This window comes from Podarcis melisellensis (assembly GCF_964234715.1).
Source record: "Podarcis melisellensis genome assembly, chromosome: 1".
In the NCBI taxonomy this organism is placed as follows: domain Eukaryota; kingdom Metazoa; phylum Chordata; class Lepidosauria; order Squamata; family Lacertidae; genus Podarcis; species Podarcis melisellensis.
In genome coordinates, this window is record NC_138528.1 from 76,458,797 (window position 1) to 76,479,339 (window position 20,543).

Genomic DNA, 20,543 nt, shown 5'->3' on the forward strand with positions numbered 1-20,543 from the left:
TTAAGGTCTCCCTTATTAAAGCAAAGGATTAAGGTGTTAGGAGAACCTTAGAATTCGAGGAAAAACTATGCCATACAATGTACTGTATCGAACTATTTTACATGAATAACGCAGCTACTGTATTCTGAATTTAAGAAGAAATCAACATTGTTAAAAACAAGGTGTTACATAATAAGACAATCTGTCTTATATCTGCCAAAATCAATGTGGTGGTGTCATATATATAAGTGCATTGTTAATAAACAAGCAACTAAAAAAGATTGTTTGTTTCCTGCTTTTTTTTCCCCCAGGCAGAGATTATGTGTAAGCGTGGTGTCAGCTCCCTAAAAAAGGTGGACAACTCTGGGAAAGGGGGCGCCGGAGGGATTTTTGCACCACGGCGCCGGATATGCTTAAGACGGCCCTAGCCGGCATGCAGCGGCGCAGGTCGTTGGCAAAGTTTTCTTGTGCAGCGAGGTGGCTGCTTGCCAGCAGAAGTGAAATCATTCCTGCCCTTCTTTGAGGGCGCCTTTGTGGTCCTCCTGTACAGCAGCTAGACTCTCTCCTTCCAAAAAAAGAACCTATGTGCTTTCTAAAGGGCGACCAGCAGGCAAGCCACGTGGCCCGCCAAGGAGCTCCTCAGAAATGAAACTTAAGTTTTCGTTGATATCATGTGATTTACAGGGACGGAAACCGCCGTATATGGTCAGGGGAGACGAGAAACGCCGGTTTCGTAATAGGGAGCGGTGTAATGCGCTCCGGCGAGGATTTTGTTTGGGAGGAAAGAAAACACTCCGTGGGGCGGGGCGCGTCCGTGCGCCCGTTCGAAAGGCGGCTGCCTCTGATTGGCCGACGCTGACGGCCTCGGAACCATTCCGAGCCAATGAAATGCGTCCCGGCTTCTCTTATAAGCCGTCGCCGGAGGGGGCGTGAGCGTATTGATGTCGCCAGAATTCCATTACCTGCCGCGCAATAGAAAACACCTGGTAGCAGTACAGGTAACGCACCTTTATATTGGGCGTCTGGAACCGGGGGTGAGGGTCGCTGAGGTAGAGCAGCTTCAGTGCAGAGCGAGGGAGGAATGACTTGCATCATTTTCTGTCTTCCTCGTTTTAATCATAACATGCACACTTACCTGAGAGTAAGTCCCGGGGAGGTCAGTGGGATTTGCTGCTGAGTGTAGGATTGCAGCAGCGAACCTGTCGAAGGGCAGCTCATAGTTTTGCGCAGGCTTTCTAGTGTTGCTCGCGCGAGCACTGCCTCGCTCTTGAGAACCATTTTTAAGGCTGTTTGGTAAACCGTATTATTTACCCCGTGGAAGCCCCCGTAGCTGAGTTTTATGCTGACATTATCTGTTGTTTGCGCGCCTGACCCGAGGAGCAGCTCCCTGCGTGCCTGCGTTGGTCGAACATATTCAAAGTTAGCATGCTCGTGCAATCCCCACCTGCCCGATGTGCACACTGTCAAATGGCTTGTAAGGACTTTATGTCTGGACGCTACATGTGTAGGCAACTTTGGGGCAGCACGTGTTGGTCAGACAAGCACACAGTGGACAGCAGTTGCCGCTGCGATCACTGTCTTCCCCCCATCCCCAGGGGGGTAAGAAAAATTACATCTGCACAGACATAGATGTACAGGAGTGGTAAAATAGCTCCTGGGGGTGTAGGGAAAGACATACCTTCTATAGAGGAAATTCACTAAGGGTAGCCAATGCTACCCTTGGGATGTTGTTGTTGAGCTACACTACAGCTACCAGTGCCAGCCAGCACGGCCAGTGATTAGGGATAAGAGTTGTCCTGCAGTAGCACCTGGAGGGTAATGTTCTGGCTAGGCCAGAGATATTCTATGCCTCGTCCCTGGTACAGAACAGGTGGTAGGAATGAGAATCCCTGGCACAAATTAAGCCTTGCATCATGTGTACCAGCACTGATGCAGTAGTTCCCTGGTCAGACTTAGGTTGCCTTTTAAAATGCCTAGCAGTATAGGTTGCTTCAGTATTTTTGCAAGAGGGATGATAATTCCTCAGAAGAGGACATTGACACTGAACTGCAGAACTGCTGTGTCAATAGGAAAAAAATATTGCAACAGAAGTCAACCAGGACAGTGGCATGAGAATCCCTGGCACAAATTAAGCCTTGCATCATGTGTACCAGCACTGATGCAGCAAGATATCTTCATCCTAAACTGCTGCAAATGTTGTTAGGAGGTGCACTTTTGTGCAATAAGTGAGGCTGAAATGTGTGGCTGTGGCTGTTTGGAAAATTACTATAAGTTTTAGGGTTGGGAGTAGTTTAGATTTTTGCAGTTCTCAAGCAGGCTGAATTAGGCAGCACATTAGTAAATGAAATGATTGCAAAGACACTGACTGTCTAGTCATAATAATATACTATGGTGTAATGTTTTTAAGCAGATGTGAACTTTGGGGTGCATCTGTGGTGGGGGATTTTTTAATTTTATTTTTTGCCTCAAGTGGCAAATATCCCCAGCTTGCCCTGACAGGACTCCTTTTTTGCTCTTGGACCACATTGCAGCTTTTTTTTGCCATTATATGCTTCTGCATCTAGTATGTGGGTGGGGAAGCACTTTTGTAGTGGTTCTGCTCTTATATTGCCAGATTAGTTCCATAGACATTTGCTCTAAGTCCCACAGGGATCTTATTTGCTCTCTCACACATGCTTCTTCGCAGCTGCAGGGAATTAGGTCATCATTGGAATATGAAGGGACAGTTAATTTTATTTCTCCTTTCCATCTGAAGCAGCTGTGGAGGCTTTTCTGCCCTGGAAAGTGGCTGGGTGAGGTCAGATAAGTTGAAACTCATCGCAGACAAGAAAACGGCTGATGGTTTGATAAAGGAGAAGTAGTGCAAGTCGTTATTCTCGGTGGTGTTGGCGCACTTCCTGAAGTGCAGCGCTCCTATTTTTCTCCTGAATTCTCAAGTAGATGCTGTTCGAGGATGTGTTTATCAGCCCTGATTAATATGCCAGTTGCACCTTGTATTGTAAAAGAGCAACTTTATTGTGGGGGGGGAGTGGAAGTTCTGGTAATATTTCTGAGAGATTGTGATAGTTGCTGGTGGTTCATGTTGCTGTTATTATGGTAATTACCCTCATAGAGGACCCTCAGATTTTGCACAACCTAATGCAGAGCTTTCCAGACTTTTCATGTTGGTGACACACTTTTTAGACATGCATCATTTCACGACACAGTAATTCAGTTTTACTAGCAAACCAGTTTTACTAGCAAACCAGAGTTTTACTAGCAAACCAGAGGTTAAACTAACCCCTTTCCAGCCCTGGGAGGAGTGTGGGGAGCGTTTGCACGACATACCTACACACTGCAGCTGGCACAGTGATGTGTCGCAACACACAGTTTGGAAAGCTCTGACCTAATGAATACATCCTGTGCTCACTTGGTAGCAACTCAATCATACAGTAACTCTGTTTTCTAACATGTAATAAAACCTATCAAAACGACCAAGTCTGCTGACATGGCTTCCGCCTTTTTATTTTCTCTGGTCTGTACAGATTCTGCCTCATGATCTTCCATTAGTCCACAAGACATTAAGCAGTACAAGATTCAGTGTGTGTAGCTGTCATATTTCAACTTGCCACGAGGCATATTTAAAGACTTATTTGACTCCAGAATGGCTGCACCAGCAAATGAGAGGTGAGTGTTCTTGTGGCAATCAGAGGCATGCAGGCATGGGCGGGGAGGGAGAACTGGGTACGTGCAAACACACACTTCTACACAATAACTCCTGAAGCTGTGTTGGTTGAGTTTGTCAGGCAAAACTGACAATTCTGTCTGCTTGATATAGGATGGCATTTCACACACACATTGCATTTATTTATTTATTTAGTAGCAGCCCATATTAACTAGAACATGCTCAATCGAGTCCTACACGTTTACTTGGAAGTAAGCCAATGTGTTCATTAGGGCTTACTAGTAGTAATTGAGTTTTGGGAATGCAGACCTTACTGCATGAGATGCCAATGACCAAACAGTAGCGCCATTGAGGGTAGCTAAAATTGAGGTAAAACTTGATATAATAATAGGTCCAGTGTTTGTTCTGCTACACTTTTTTTGAGGTTGCTCCTTTGGTTTCTTGCTCCAGTTAGTTTTAGTTTCTCTTGAGTGTCGAAATCCACTTTATGGTGAGCCTGCGCTTGGGAGTTTGGGCTTAGCCAACTACAGCCCTCACCTGTGGTGAGTAGATATGTACATGTTTCATGATTATTGCGCAAGAATCCAAGCGCACCTTCTTTACCCCAGCCTTGTGACAATAATAATTAATCCAAGCAGTTTTCTCATCAATGCGAATCGCCCTTATTTTCATGGTTCAAATGGTAGACAAGCTCAGGTTCAGACTGAAATCCACATCCAACTCAACTGTTGCCCTCCAGCTGTTGATTTGTTGACCCTCTTCACTCTCACGTCTCTTAATGAATTATATTGCTGGGCTGTCCTGTCCTGGGGGTATCCAGGAAGCTGCTGCTTTAAAAGTATTTTTGACATTTGTATGAGGAAAGGTGTTGACTTCCAAGACCAGAGCAAGCTGTTGTTTATTAAGAAGTTGGTATGGTAATCGGCATCTGTTTTTGTGTAGGATCCATGTCTTTTCTTTTTCCTAGAGGTCTGACACGAGTGATTTCTGGGGCCATTGTGCCACCTGTGCATCCATCATAATTGACGCTGCTGCTGCATGTTGTGGTGATATCTAGGCTACATTCCTCCAGTATTTTGGAACCTCCAGTTCAGTATTTCTCTTTGCTGTTTCAGGGGTCGTCAAAAGGTCCGTTTCTTTGACTGGTTGATCAATGAGATCAACAGTGGAAGATATAAAGAAAGCGTGGCCTGGACTGATGACACCCACACAACCTTTCGTATCCTTTGGAAGCACAATTCAAGGAAGAACCTTGTGGCAAGTGATTACAAGATTTTCCAGGTAATACTCTCGTTCTACTAAGGCTGACTTCTTGCATGTATTTGCCATGGCCAGATTCAGCTAATGGGTTGTGCCGTTTAAGAACTTTGGTAGTGCAATTGGAAAGTCAACTCTCTCCTGCACCCCCACCAAATTGACTCTGAGAGGGGGTTCAGGAGACACAAACCCCAGAACAGCACCAGGAGTGGGGAAGGAGAAGAGAGATCATTCCATCAGGCAAGCAGAATGATCTCTTTAATGCTACGTTGACTTCCTCCAACTCTCTAGTATAAAAGCCATTTCTGGCACCTTAAAAAGACTAACAAATGTATTGTGGCATAAGCTTTCACAGACTGGAGTACAATTTACTAGAGGCTGTAGCTGAATAATAAGGCAGATTCTCTTTTAGGCATGCAGGGTGCCCATTTCTGCAAACATGCAATGTACCCTGCCTCTGAATGCACCCTGCAACTGCTATAATTTCCATAGTGGTTGCACAGTCATTCCCTCTTCCTAGGGAACTTGGAATTGTAGCTCTCCGAGGGTCACCTAACAACTACAGCTCCCAGAATTCTTTGGGGGAAGCCATAACTGTTTAAAGAGGTATGATAGTGCTTTAAAAACATGGTGTGAATGCGGTCTTCATCAGAATAGTTCTTTCACACTTTTCCATCTCTTCTTCTCCCATGTTTCTGTGTGGAAAGGCGTGGGCTATGGTCAGCGGAAAGTACAATGAAGGTGTACCAAACCCAGCCAAATGGAAAACCAACTTCCGCTGTGCCTTAAACAGTACAAAAAGATTTGAAGAAGTTGAATCGGAATACCCTGACTACCACGTGTACCGAATCATCCCCCGCAGCCGCAACTCTACATCGCCTGTTAATCCTCCTGCCGACACAAGTAAAGACAGAAAAGGGATGCAGGGTTAGGGCTGCAAAACTTTCTTTAACATAAAGTGCTTGATAAATGGAAGGAAGTGTGGGCATCCACCACAGGCTTTCTTTATTCATGCTTCAAGGGAATTCCAGTGCCTGAAAAAATTGTAATCTCTTTTAAAAGGGATCAATTGTTAAATCACTCCAGGAATTGTAGGACTGAGGGGGAAATAAGGGTCTCCTAAAAACTCAGTGCGCTGCGCTGGTGCTGGCTCGCCAGAGCAGCTTCGTCACGCTGGCCACGTGACCCGGAAGTGTCTTCGGACAGCGCTGGCTCCTGGCCTCTTAAGCGAGATGAGCACGCAACCCCAGAGTCAGTCACGACTGGCCCATACGGGCAGGGGTACCTTTACCTTTTAACAACTCTTAGCACCCTTAACAAAAGTTTCCAGGCTTCTCTGGGGAAAGCCGTGACTGCTCAAAGTGGTATGATACTGCTTTAAATGTATTGTGCAGATGGGGCCATAGTTCTCTGCAACCAGGTCATGAAGTTATGTATCTTCTCATATTTGCATTTCATCCTGTAGCTGTTGTTCATTGTGTCTTTTTTCCTGTGTGTCTCCTCCTCTCCAAGTCAATGGAAGTAACCATGAAGTTGATCAGTTGCATATGAGCCCCTGCAGTGAGGGATCCCCAGCTCTACACCAGTCTCCACCCCAGGTACAATACAGTTGGGCACAATAGGTTTGAGAGGGCTGTGGAACAATATGAAAGCTATTCATCTTGGAGCTGGTCAATGCATTGGTGTAGGACTCTAGACCCAGGGACTTGTTTCTAATGAATAAACATCCAATAAGTAAGTCAATGTGAATGCAAAAATTATTGGTGGGTGAGGTGTGTTCCTGTTCCTGTTTCAACAACTCCTTGAGCAAGGGAGAACATTGCTGGAGAACTAATGGAAGGACAGGCATCTCAAGTGGTGGCAGACACATGAAGAATCCCTGTCTGTAGGAATTCAGTCTGTTAGAGGCAGCTTCTCAGTCAACTTAAAGGTTTTTAAATTGATTAATTCGGAAGCACTGTTTGTTTCTTAATTTTTTTCCAAATTTTACGTATATAAAAATAACAAAGATTACCCAGCAGCTTCAATATATGAACACATGTTCACGATGTTTTCATGGGAAGTTGGGAAGTGTATTGCAGCAAAACAGTTTATGGATCTGCTGGTGATAATGATGTCATTGCCATGTGGCAGGAAAGAAGGAGATGTGCCTGTCTTTGTGCTCCGGTGCACTAGCAAATAGCATTTGTGCAAAGAGTATCGGTCCCATTGCTGGCCAGCTTTGTGCAGCTGATTACAGGAGTAAATCCAACAGACTTAATACATTTTCACAGGGGATGGTTATGTTGCAATTAAGCACAAGCCACTTTAGCAGTGCATTCCTATGCGGGCTGACTCCATAATAGACATGCTTAGGAATGGATCCCAAATTTTGTATTTGAAAACGTACATTACTTTAAATATGTGTGAGAGACTCAAAACGATTGAAACCTTGCATATGAGAAATGCTCTTGAGGTTGTAGCTCTGAGGGAAGCTTCCCTCAGTACTAGGCATGCACAGCTGGTGTGAGGGAGCCTTTGCCCCCAGATGTTGCTGAACCACAACATCTAGCTGAACCATTGGCCATGCTGTTGGGAGTTGTAGTTCAGCAACATCTGGAGGGCCAAAATGCTTCCCAATCCTGAATGTAAGATAATTTGGAAGGTCCAGAATAGTTCTTTTTCTTTCTTTGGCCTAACTTCAATTTTTGCATATTAAAAGGCAAGGCTGTTGCTCTGAATCACAAGAGTTGAAAGACGGCTGATTGCTAAAAATGTTGAAAGTTCCTGGGATAAGCTGCAATAGTATCATTTCAAGATGCTGAAAACAGCATCTTTTGTATGTATGGTCATCTTGGAGAAAACTTTATTTTTCTGGTTTACAGCAGGAGATCGATGATATTTTTAAATCCCTGTCACTGGAAAATCCATGCCCAGGTAAGCTGTCAAAACTTGAATGCTTTTTTTCTGGTTTACGAACATAAATTTGGGGTAGATGCTTAGAACATATTTTTGCTATATTTATTCATTTATCACATTTGCATTCCAACTTTCCTCCAGGGATCTCAAGAGAGCATACATGGTTCTCTTCGTCCCCATTTTGTCCCCGCAACAACCTTGTGAGGTAGCTTAGGCTGAGAGTGTGACTGGCACAATGTTGTCACCCAGTGAGTTTCATAGCTGGGCAAGACTTTGAACTGTGTTCTCCCAGTCCTAGTCCGGGACTCTAACCACTGCACCACATCGGAATGAAACATGCCTGACAGAGCTACCATTGGGAAGCATGCCTTTCCCTGTAGGATCACAACACACCCAGCACAGCAATTGAAAAATATCAGTTGATATTGGAAGATCCACTGGAAGTTCTAAAAAAATGAAAACCCGCACAGGAATCCCTAATCCAACCATTTGGAATTAGGGGCTGCTCATGCAATTTTCCAAGCCTGGCATATGGCTTGCATCAAGCCATTTTGCCCACCTCATTAAAAGAAATAATGACCAGAGAAACTAGAGAGAGAGAAAGAAGCTTCACAAATGAGTGATTACTTTTGGAACTGTTTCAATAAAAGGATTTTGAATATGTATACACTTTAAGCTTTAACATGGAAACGAAAACAAACAGCATCACCACTGTGCAGTTTCCTGCTGGGCACTGGCCTTTACATATCACTTTTTAAAAAGCTTTGGCAGATGCACAGACAGTTCCCTAGCCCCTGTGGCAACTGAAAAAATCAAGGCATCCCCTTGTTCTTCTGACAAATGGGAAACCGCTACCCTATCTTGTCCAGAGAGGCGCTTTCCAGGGGCGTTTTGCTGGCAGTTGTTGGAGGTGATGCTGAACTAGATGTGCCTCTGATTGGATTCAGAACGGTGCTGTTTTGGTTGCTTGCTGAAAACACATGGCAGTCATTCATGCCTTGATAATCTCACAGCTTGATTCTTGTAACGTGCTCTGTGTGGGGCTGCCTTGGGTTTAGTCCAGAAGCTGCACCTGGTGCAGAATTAGTTACTAAGCTCCTAATGGAATTTAATTGTCTGCAGTACATAACACTTGTTTTTTAGGATTGTGCACTACTATGCTACTAGTCCAGGTTTAAGTATTGGTCTATAAAACCTTGCCCCCTATATACAGGTGTGGTTGGGGTGGAGTGTATGCCCGCACTGCCCAGGGCGGGCACGAAGACTGCACCCCCAAGGGGGGAGGGGCGTGGAGTGCACCCTTCAGTGCGCCACAGTTCAGGGTTGGAGATGGGCGGGGAAGCTGCTGCCCACTCTCCTCCTGCTCTCTGCCACCAGGTCAGGCCTTGCAGCAAAGGAGGGTGAGCATTGATGCCGACTCTTCTGCTATCTGCTGCCGGGTCAGATTTGACCCAGCCACAGAGCCACTACAGCTGGGTGACCAGAAGAGCTGCCGCCGCCAGGTTTGAGGTGTGCCACGGCCAAGGAGGGGTGGGCGGCAGCGCTGCCATCCACTCGCCTGCTCTCCTCCCCCGGGTCAGGCCCAGGGAGCGGAGCTGCACCAGGCACAGGCGACACAGTCAAGGCGCAGCTCCTCTAGAGCGGATTTGATAGTTGGTTTGCTTTTTATGAGCTCATATTCTGGAGGGCAAGGGACACACACTGAACCTGGGGGTGGGCATGAGAGATACAAAAGGATGGGAGGTTATTTATCACATACTTGGCACTGGCTTCCGTTTTGTGGGCTCTGTCAGCATATCCTCCTCCTCTAAACTTGTATGAAAAGAAGAGAGAATTTCAAAGGCATTAAATGCCTTAAAATTAGGACTGGTGCAGCATCCACATCAACATCGTTCTGAACCAGTATAGACTTCATCTGCCCAGATGCATCACTGCTCATGCCTGTTTTACCATCTAGATGTGCTCCAGTGGGTTTTGCAGCAAGCTGACATGGATGAAGTTTCACAAGTCTCCTGGGCCCCTGTTCCAGAACATCCTCTAGGTAGGTCTGGCTGTGGGCTTGGCAAAATCACCTTGCATCTCTTCCTCAGCCTCTGAGTTCTAAGGATGGCTACACATTTCTGTTTCTGGCTGCTGCTCAGATACTTTTAATAACAAATGTGATCTCATGCTCAGGGGCTTTAATGGACAATATTTCGTGTGTGTATGTGATGGGGAGTGAGCCGGTGCAGATAGAACCTATATATCCTTACATCTTTCAAAATTTGTTCAAGAGGCATGGCATACAAATTTCACATTGTCTTGTGCTTAATTTGTTATAAAGGCTAGTGTGTTCTCTTGAGTTGCATTACTACTACTACTAGGTAAAGGTAAAGGTAAAGGTACCCCTGCCCGTACGGGCCAGTCTTGACAGACTCTGGGGTTGTGCGCCCATCTCACTTAAGAGGCCAGGGGCCAGCGCTGTCCGGAGACACTTCCGGGTCACGTGGCCAGCGTGACAAAGCTGCATCTGGCGAGCCAGAGCCGCACACGGAAACGCTGTTTACCTTCCCGCTGGTAAGCGGTCCCTATTTATCTACTTGCACCCGAGGGTGCTTTCGAACTGCTAGGTTGGCAGGCGCTGGGACCGAGCAGCGGGAGCGCACCCTGCTGCGGGGATTCGAACCGCCGACCTTTCGATCGGCAAGTCCTAGGCGCTGAGGCTTTTACCCACAGCGCCACCCGCGTCCCCTACTACTACTACTACTATTTTATTTATACCCCATCCATCTGGCTAGTTACTCTGGGCAGCTTCCATCATCTCCCTTCCATTGATTTGTTTCTTTTCTACCCCCAATACAGCAGGGGAAGTTGCACATACAATCCCTTGTATCGACCAAAACAGCTGCTTGCCTCTGGTGCCTGGAGTAGTGAGTGAACCACTGGCAAATAACTGTTGTAAAGTAGCAGACGGCTGGCTGGCTGCACATCCACCAAATGTGAATTCCCAGCCAATTGCCGTTCATCCACTGCAGCATCCTCAACAAAATAGACCTCCTGGGATAAATCAAGCTAACCATGTGGGTGAGTAGAGTTACTCTGCAGTCTGCATGTTTGAAATTGTTCCAAAATGAATAATTGTGCTAAAAAGGAATTTTACTGAGCTGCGCAGTGGTTTTTGGAGCACTGGAGAGATTGATTCATTGGATCGCCATTTGATTCCTGGAACTTGCATATGATAAACTATTTTAAGATTTTCAGCCTGCTTGAATTAGTATCAGATGTCCAAAGCAAATATGGTAGTTCCTAATGAACAAAAAATCCAGGACGGACAAGGTGTAGCAAAGCCCCTGATTTGCTTTAGCAACAAGCAGAAGACTGTGCTTACCTCCAGACTGCCAGTAGTTTGCCCCAGGGATTCAATTGCGTACCAGAAATTTAAGTTTGTGCCATTAAAGTGAATTAAAGCACTCTAGTGCAAATAATAATAATAATAGTAATCCACTTTAAAAAGAAACCTTGACTTTTTGCAAGTAGGAAACTGAGGGGGAAATGCACTAAAAGTGTTGGGCTAAGAGGGCACCAAGTCAGCAAAGGCTGAGCTAGGGCATGCATAACATTTGTTAGAATTCCCAAGTTGTTCCTCTTCTGTGCTAGGAGAAGCCCTGTATAATAACAACTTCATTGAACACGTTTTCCTGAATGAAGAACCTCAGGGAAATGGAGTGATGAACAACCTGTCAAGAAATGACTGCCATCTGTTTCCAAACCAGCACGCCATGGTGGAACAGAACACATTTGCACCTCCAATGGCCCCCTCTCCACTAGAGCAACCCCCCCTTCATGCTGCTCCACTGCAGAACAATGCAGGTTAGTGAATGCATCCCATTTTTGAGCAAGTCCAAAACAAATGTGGAATCATGAGGGGAGCGGGTGTAGGTCTCTGGGCAGCAAGGTCTTAAAGAAGAGGGCCAAACCTCTACAGCACTGTAGGGAATATATGCTGTTTGCTTAGCTATAGCTTATGTGCAGCAGAGCTGTACTGCTAACTGCCTTAATTTAGCCACACAGATGATAAGATAGCTTCCTCTCTGTTGGATATGATGGTTCTATCAATGTACCTGACGCTACCACCAAATAGCAGCCTGCACCCCTTAGCAGGCATGGAGCTAGTAAGCTTCCCCCACTGGATTAAGCATGGCCTTGTCTCTTTCAGGATGTGCCCCTCTCAATCTGGATGTCTCTATCTACTACCGCGGGAAGCTGCTGCACGAAGCAGGAGTAGAATTTAATAGCTGTATGTTCACATACAACCCATCCTATGAAATTGGAGGAAACCCGCAGATACAACATGTTCTATTTCCAAACCCGGAGATCCTTCCTGATCAAAAGCAAGTTAATCATACCTTGACACTACTGAAGAATGCGGGTCTGCTGCTGTACCAGAAGAACAATAAGATCTGTGCCTGGCGAATTGGTCGATGTAAGGTCTTCTGGGCTTTCTCCAAAGAGTTGGAACACACAGCACTGTGTCCTCCACCCAGGCTGTTGGGACGGGAGGAAGAAACTGACATCTTCAACTATGAAAGATTCTGTCAAGGTGATTCTCTAGGAACATGGTATTTCCTCTGTGGGCACGAAATTAAACTGTGTGTTAATGCATGACTCATTTAAAAACAGGCACATGATGATACAGTTGTGAAACTGCTTTTGTTGAGTCATGGAGAAAACACCTGAGACAAGGGTCAGGCCCAGAGGCTTTGATTTGGAACCCTAATGTGCATTAAAACCTCCCCAATGTCATAAAAGGCCTCCCTTAGGGGGCAGTAAGACTTTTTGCTTAGCTGTGATTTGGCCATAATACGGTATTTCAAAAGTGCTTTGTGCAATGAACGGTGTTGGGTGTTATCAGTAGCCTGTGACTTTTATCCTACCCAGGCCTTACCATTTCAGCTTTTATGGATATGAGTGAGATGAGGCTGTTATTGGGTGCAGAATGTATCATTCTCAGAATCTCTGCTCCCCACCCCCTTTTTTAAAGGAACGTTCTAGTCCACAAAGCTTCAGAACTTGGAGCAATAAGCAACAGGTATGGTGGGTTGAGGAGCATGTCTTGACACACAGTTTTGACTGCTTACTGCAGGGTACACATGGCACTAATTGTGGCCCATTTTCATTACGCCTGTCAAGCTTCTGGCAATGCCGAAGTGAAGGAGAACAGTAATGCTGCTTAATATTTTTGGAGTGCTTTAGAGAATATAAGGCAGTTCACATACCCTATTTTAGTAATCCTTACAGTGATCCAATAAGGTAGGTCAGTGTTGTAGGGGCTAAGAACTGAGCATCTGACCCTAAGGTCAGGAGTGAAGAACCTCTTAGCCTGCCAGGAGGTCCCCTTTCACCCACAAGACCTTACCCTAAGCTACACCTGCCCACCCATCAGCTGACACCACTTGCGACATCGTCTGATGGGTGCAAAGGCAGGGTTAAATCCTGCATTGACTACAAATACCTGTTCACAGCAGAGAGCAATTCAGTGAGGGGTTTGAATCACAGTCCCCTGCTCAAAACAGAGATGGCTTCCCCTATTGTATTAGCAGAGGTTACAAAGTTAACCTGCTATTCCCTCTGCTTGAGCAGGAGATCTCCACTGTTCAGTCTCCACTGTTTTTGTTATTAAACTATGTTAACAGAACTCATCCACACTTCTGCTTGTCCCTTGCTAGGAAGCACGTGTCAGAGCAGTTTTATGCTTGACCCATACTTTCTAGGCATGGATCAGAGCAGTTTTGCCTTTGCCCCACTCCTTTCCCAGGGAATACCCACTCTTTAGTGCTAAATCAGAGCAAATGTCAATCCAGAGAAAATCTGGATTGCCATCTGCTCCGATTGAGTGCTAAACAGTGGGCTTCCTGTGGAAAGAGGAAGTGTGGATAAACCCACAGTTCAGACTCAGTTGTCACCTGTGTATAGAAGTCCATTCCTACACGTTAAATCTCTATATGCTGTTGCAGTTGCAAATTGGCACTTGCAAAGTTGGGTGAAGAGCTTATTGATTAACTGAAACTGGCCTATAATGCAATGCAAACATGTCTAAATCTATATTGCCTAGAGCAGGGATAGCAATATGATGCCCTCCAGATGTTACTGAACTACAGCTTCCTTCATCCCTGACCATTGGGCTGGGCTGATGAGATTTGGGAGTCCAGTATTATTCATTAACCTTCACACATGACACAAGTAGCTGTTTACCAAGACAAGTGAAAACACCTTTGGTTTTTTTATTGCCCTTTCTGGTCATGGATCCCCAAAGTGACTTAGAAGAGCCTTGGATCTTTCTCTTTTGTAACAGAACTGAGGGCTTTCCGCGATGGTCAGAGATGCTCCTCTCCTGACTACACCATCTACCTGTGCTTTGGCCAGTCCTTTGCATCTGACAAACCCAAGGAATCCAAGCTCATCTTGGTGAAGGTGAGCAGAAAGCAGTCCTCTGAAGTTAACAGTGCACAGCACTGCCTTTAGGAATAAAATGACTTTCTAGTCCACTTGTCCAGACAAAATCTGAAGGCCATTTCCACCACTGGTATGGTAGCAAAGCTGGCTTGCTTTCAGAAAAGGAACCACGGTTACTCTGGACTCCCTGGCAAGCATACCTATGTGATGCATGTGTTTGCAAGGACCTTTGGAGGTAGTGCAAAGTAATGTATCCTCCAAGTAGATTAAGGTGCTGTGCATAATTGTTGCACCTTCCCATCCCCCAAAAAAGTATTTTATTCTTGTAACAACTGTGTGAAGTGGCTTAAGCAGAATGACAAGGTTGCCCAGTGGATTTTAAAATACCATATTCCAACATTTGCCAACTTGGTGCCCTCTAGATATTTTGGACTTCTACTCACATCAGCTCCCAGCTAGAAAGCATGTGGCCAGCAGAAAACCCCTTGGACCTGTGCTTTCTTGCCATCGAACAAGTGGAAGTGTGAATGAGCACTCCATGTACTTCTAAAGAAGCAGTAGCTTGGGTCTGACCAGTCCCCTGTCTTTTAGTCCTATACCTGTTCCCCTCATGACCCTTCATATTAGTGGCTTTTGACTTAATTCAAGCTCATTAACCTACATTTTCCCTGCAACAGGGCAGTTGCATGCACACACACTAACACATGCTTCTTACTACGTCTCACTGGCTTGTTGACGGCTGGCAGACATCTCTTGTTGCACTGTCTTGTCCCCCCTCCTGGAGGGAAACCAGCTCTATTTTTAGTACCTTGATATCTGTTGGAACATAATGCTGGATCCTTGGCTCATTCTTGTTGTTTAGTCGTTTAGTCGTGTCTGACTCTTCATGACTCCATGGACCACAGCACGGCAGGCACTCCTGTGCCAGGCTCACATTCTTATAAGTACCTAAAATGTAAAGGTAAAGGAACCCCTGACCATTAGGTCCAGTCGCGAACGACTCTGGGGTTGCGACGCTCATCTCGCTTTACTGGCCGAGGGAGCCGACGTACAGCTTCCGGGTCATGTGGCCAGCATGACTAAGCTGCATCTGGCGAATCAGAGCAGTGCACAGAAATGCCATTTACCTTCCTGCTGGAGCGGTACCTATTTGACTACTTGCACTTTGACGTGCTTTCAAACTGCTAGATTGGCAGGAGCAGGGACCGAGCAATGGGAGCTCACCCTGTCACGGGGATTCGAACCGCCGACCTTCTGATCCGCAAGCCCAAGGGGCTCAGTGGTTTAGACCACAGTGCCACCTGCATCCTTGTTAGGTACTTATAAGTACCTAGTAGGTACCAAAGGCAGATTCTTATTGCTCTGCTGTTTTTGGCTTACCTGGTTGTAAGATGGTGGCAGGTAGTGGCTTTTTAGAGGGTTGGAGATGGTCTGGGAGGGGCATCCTTCTTTTCAATCCTGCTATCTCCTTTGATCAAGCAGGTTTTGAAGGCCCCCAATCCTCTCTGCCAGAAGTGCCATTTGGAGAGGAGTGTAGACATTTGGCTCTTGAAAGAATTGCAGGCAGTCTGTCTTTTGTTTTGTTTGGTGTTGGGTGTGCATATATTTTGGGGGGTTTTAAGGACAGCTGCATAGCAAGAAGGTATCTTGGAGTAAGTAGACAAGCCTTAACAAGCTTTTTTATGTCTTGCAGTTGGTGCCGATGGTTTGTAAGCAGTGGCATGAAGACCTGCAGAGGCAAGGCTTCTCATCCTTGAACAGTGAAAACTTGAGCCTGCAACTCTCCAACAGCCTGTTTGATATGATAGAGCAGCTAACTACCATGATGGAGATGGATTAGCTCATGTTTCTTGTCAAGATCTCAAATAGTAAGACTGGAGTGTGTGGGTTTGTATGTGTGTTCACATTTGCAAGGGGTCACTTCCACATTTGGCTTGCATGAGGAGCTACAGTAAAACCCACTTTTTTGGTCTCTGTATTCTGTCACCCTGCATAACTTCTGCTTTTTATCTGAGGTTGGAACTAACAGGTGCACATCACCATAGTAGTGCACTTCATAAAGCTTTTGGGAACAGGGTTACAATCAGGGTTGAATTTGCATCCTGCCCTTCAGCCCAAAAGATTCTAGGAAGGTATGTTGCAATTATAAAATTAAAATAAAAATAAACCAACAACATAAAAGTAAATATTGGGAAACAGATCATAAAAATAACAAAGCCAAAATGGCAATCTAGCAGTGTTCCAGTTCTCAGCCAGTTATATATACACCTGACAAAACAAATGCACTGTCTGTACACCATGCTAAAAACAGGGCTGTGTGTACTCCATGTAGAAATTGTGCAGGTTAATCTGATTAGCACAACTTGTTCACATTTTGCATGTCTTCATGGGTAAAGCAAGATTGCTAAAGCCCTGCTCCAAACTGCTAAAAATATTTACCCTGCCACGTCTCTGGCTTCTAAGGGTTCATCAGGCACACTTTAAATCATCTTAATGGCAAGAAAGGGAAGGTGAAAGCTGATATTCTCAGGAAGCAGAGTTCTGAGCTCAAACCACAACCTGCAGATTTCCCCCTCTTGGATGCCTTCGACGTGCGCACAGCCCTGTTTACCATGCATCTTCAAGTGAAGGAAGATGAGTTTCTCTTCCCCCGTCTCAAAGTTGTAGCTCAGTGGTAGAGCATCTGCTTTGCATGCAGAAGGTCCCAGGTTCGATCCCTGGCATCTCAAAGTAGGACTGGGAGAGAACCATGCCTGGAACCCTGGAGAGCTGCTGCCAGTCAGTGTAGACAGTACTGAACTTGATATACAGTGCCAGACCACTGGTCTAAGGCAGCTTCTTATGTTCCTATTGCCTTTTTTTTTTACCCTTAAAAAACAACCCAATTACTCCTTGCCCTCCACCCAGCCCTATAGGTAATGTATTGGTAAATTGTCTGAAACCGGTATGGTGTTCAGATCATGATACCGGTTTCAGACATTTTTAGCTGGTAATCCATTGCACCAGCTGAAATTGCCTGCAGACGGCAAAGTCACAGGCAAACAGTGCCTGAGAAAGGTCTGGGTGAGCACCTCATGATCTACCTGCCTGCGCCTTTGAGGAAGTCCCCCACCCCTCCAGCTTGCATGAGCCAGACTGGTATGGGGGCTCACTCAGCTAGGAGGTGGGAGGCTTCCCATCCCCCAAGCTGAGCAGTTTAACGAAGCCCCGGTGCCCCTCCCGCTCGCCTGAGTGGTATGGGGGCTTCGGCTGGGCAATGTATCTCAGCTGCTTCGATACATTCCAGACACCATGATAGATCAGCATATTGTGGTATTTAGCTGCTGATATATCACAGGGATACGGGTGGCGCTGTGGGTAAAACCTCAGCGCCTAGGACTTGCCGATCACATGTTCAGCGGTTCGAATGCCTGCGGCGGGGTGTGCTCCTGTCGTTCGGTCCCAGCACCTGCCAACCTAGCAATTTGAAAGCACCTCCGGGTGCAAGTAGATAAATAGGGACCGCTTACTAGCGGGAAGGTAAACTGCGTTCCGTGTGCTGTGCTGGCTCGCCAGATGCAGCTTCGTCACGCTGGCCACGTGACCCGGAAGTGTCTGCGGACAGCGCTGGCTCCCGGCCTATAGAGTGAGATGAGCGCACAACCCTAGAGTCTGGCAAGACTGGCCCGAACGGGCAGGGGTACCTTTACCTTTACCTTTACCTTTATATCACAGTGTTGAAAACCAGGTGTTGCCCAGCCCTAGCCCTAAGGCACAGAGTGCAAAAAGAATTCGCAATAATGGTATAGTAGTTGGGGTGGGCTGTTCCCTTCATAAGTGAACTATTCCAGTCAGTTTGGCTTGCTGGGACTGAGAAGAGCTCACAATGTGCATTATATAAAGGGTCAACGGGGCTTTTTCTGAGTTTTTTTACTTTTCTTACCTACCCACCCACCCTCCTTACCCGGGGTGCTTCTGGGTTTGCTGCAAAAAAATAAATGCAGGCATCCAGGCACCCCACTCTTGTGTTCCTTTCCCCAGAATGCTTTTCAGTGTGATCAGAAGGTGACAGACTGCCTGAAGGCCAAGCTTTGATTTTTAGCTTTACACTCCTCCTCTCCTCCCTGAGAGGTTTCAGATGGATACTTTAAGCTGCCTGGTAGTTTGAAGGAGGGGGAGCAAACCAGTCTTCCCAGCCCCCTTTTTTTAGGTGCAAGGAGAAGTGTTTTTAGGTATTTATGATGTATGTTTTGCCTGCTCTTGGTTTTAATTATTTGTTTAGGAGAAACTCTTTGGTGCTTTGCCTGTTTTTGAAGTGGGAAGAAGGTTCTGAGCATCTCCAATTTTCCTTTTGCAGTATAGAAATTTTGTGGTGCCCATGACAGGTTCTTAGCTTTCCATATGTGCCCCAGGGGCCCCAAAAGATATGGAACCCCTGGCTCTATGGGGTAGCAATGTAATTTGAGAAGTGAATCTCCTGCAATCTTGGTGAGATATAGGCTCAGAGAGGTGCATGCCAGCACTGTGTGTGACACTACGAGGCATCCTGAAGTGCCCACTGATATTTATACAGAGCAGTTCTTTGATGTGGAATGATGACCTCTGTCTGTCTAGCCAATTGCACATCTCGAGGGGCAAAGCAGCTCCTCCATCCACTTACGTTTCTGTCCACAAAGGAAGTGGGTGTGTCTTCAGCTGGGCAGTTTTATCTCAAATAGTTAAGATGGTTAAGATTGTGGGGGTTGCAAGCCTAGTCATGGGCAGCTGTGTAAGACATAGCTGTGCAACGAATGTGCATTGGTTTGAACTGGTTTTCTCAGCAGTGTAACTCTTCTATGAGGGGCTTGGGAGCCAGGGCAGGTCTTGGTGATGACAGAAAACTTACCTTGCTATATTAGTTTAAACTGCCTTCATTTGAATAGCTCCCAGGGGGCTTCCGCACAGTTGTTTTTATCTGGAGAAGGATGTCCCACACTCTTCGCTCACTTCCAGTTTAGAGGAAGTGTGTAGCAGCAGTTCTTGATGGGTAAAATCAAGACCTGCTCTTCCCTTTTGATATGATTTGGCAGTCATGTAATAACTTTACCCTAATGTTCTTATGAAGGGAATCTTATTTAAATATCTCTGCAGTTTTGTGCCTCCTGCTTTTAGGAGTTAGAGAGCTCTTGCATGGATGTGTCCTAAGATGCTCAAGGAGTGGAAAACATAAATTTAGCCTTTTGCTCTGGCCAAAATTTTGTAGTCAGGCCGCCTTGTTGGTAGATGGTCTCAAGAGGTCATGCGTTAACATTCTGCCCGGCCATAGTGCGTGCACAAAAAGGCCCTTTTGTTAATAGGCCATCAGCGGTGCTTTTTCCCCAGAAAAAAGTGTCGGAACACACTTCCCTCAGAAGACCCATCCCAGAGCCCGGAGAGGATCTCTTCAGGCTGAGGGGGGGTGGTCTCATCACCAGCCAGAGGCTTGTTGAGGCTGCTCCACTGAGGTGAGGGGAGCCTTCTGCATCTCAACCGAGCAGCTTAATGAGCCCCCTCATAGATGCATTCCAGCTGAAAAAAAAGCCCTGGCCATCAGCGTCATAAAATACAATGGGATATGACATTGCCCCAGTATAAGCAACATGGCGTATGAGATGGGGTCATGAAGTGTTTGTAAGTACTATGGTGTGTGGTGGAGCAGTGAGACATTGCAGAAAAGATAGATTTTTTTCTTTCGCTCTTAAGACAAATTGCTGGCATACTATTTCATATTACGTAAGTTTTATGGGAAAGGGAAGATACTGGTCTCTGCTTCCATAGTCAGTTTGATGTCACCTGCTTTTAGTTCAGATCTGTGACAAGAGCCAGATTGCTATTCCTGCTTAATATTCAACATAGGTTTTGAATTCTGTGGAAAGATGTGAGCATGTCACACTTACACAGGGCTGTCTTAAGCATATGTGGTGCCAGGGTGCAAAGATCTGCCCAGCGCCCCCCCCCCAGTCCCAGGTACGCAGGAGGGTGGAGCTGGCTGGCCGGCCGCCTCAGCGTCTCACTGGCTGAGTCACCCCCGAACTTGCGACACAGAGCCCATCATGGCGCTCCAACCGCCGAGCAGGCTCTGCCTCGGACTCAACTCTCAGGTCCCGGACTCTCGCCTTGGCGCCCCTGAGAGCCCAGAACCTGGGTGCCCTGCCCCCTAGCGCCTCTGGGTAAGACGCCCCTGCACTTACAGAATCCATGTTAAAGATTAAAAAGTGTAAGCAGGATCCTATCACTGGCCACTTATGTGGACAAGTGAAATTAAAGGGACTGTAGAGGGCTCCTCAGTTTTGGAAGTGGGCTGAAGGCAGAAGTT

At 46.2% G+C, this 20,543-nt stretch overlaps 1 protein-coding gene across 3 annotated transcripts; it reads left to right on the forward strand.

Annotated features, from left to right (window-relative positions):
- Positions 1 to 635: 635 nt before the first annotated feature.
- IRF7 (interferon regulatory factor 7) lies at positions 636 to 16,206 on the forward strand. Of its 3 annotated transcripts, none has more exons than XM_081919544.1 (12): positions 636 to 977; positions 3,504 to 3,645; positions 4,759 to 4,924; positions 5,608 to 5,803; positions 6,413 to 6,498; positions 7,768 to 7,816; positions 9,756 to 9,839; positions 10,640 to 10,861; positions 11,435 to 11,647; positions 11,994 to 12,377; positions 14,130 to 14,248; positions 15,924 to 16,206. In XM_081919544.1, the coding sequence occupies exons 2-12, from the start codon at positions 3,623 to 3,625 to the stop codon at positions 16,068 to 16,070; spliced, it is 1,689 nt and encodes a 562-aa protein (XP_081775670.1). In that variant the 5' UTR covers positions 636 to 977; positions 3,504 to 3,622; the 3' UTR covers positions 16,071 to 16,206. The 3 variants fall into 3 exon arrangements, with proteins under 3 accessions (XP_081775670.1, XP_081775671.1, XP_081775669.1); XM_081919543.1 differs by having other exon boundaries at positions 637 to 977; positions 7,765 to 7,816; XM_081919545.1 differs by lacking the exon at positions 10,640 to 10,861 and having other exon boundaries at positions 7,765 to 7,816.
- The last annotated feature ends 4,337 nt before the right edge of the window (positions 16,207 to 20,543 follow it).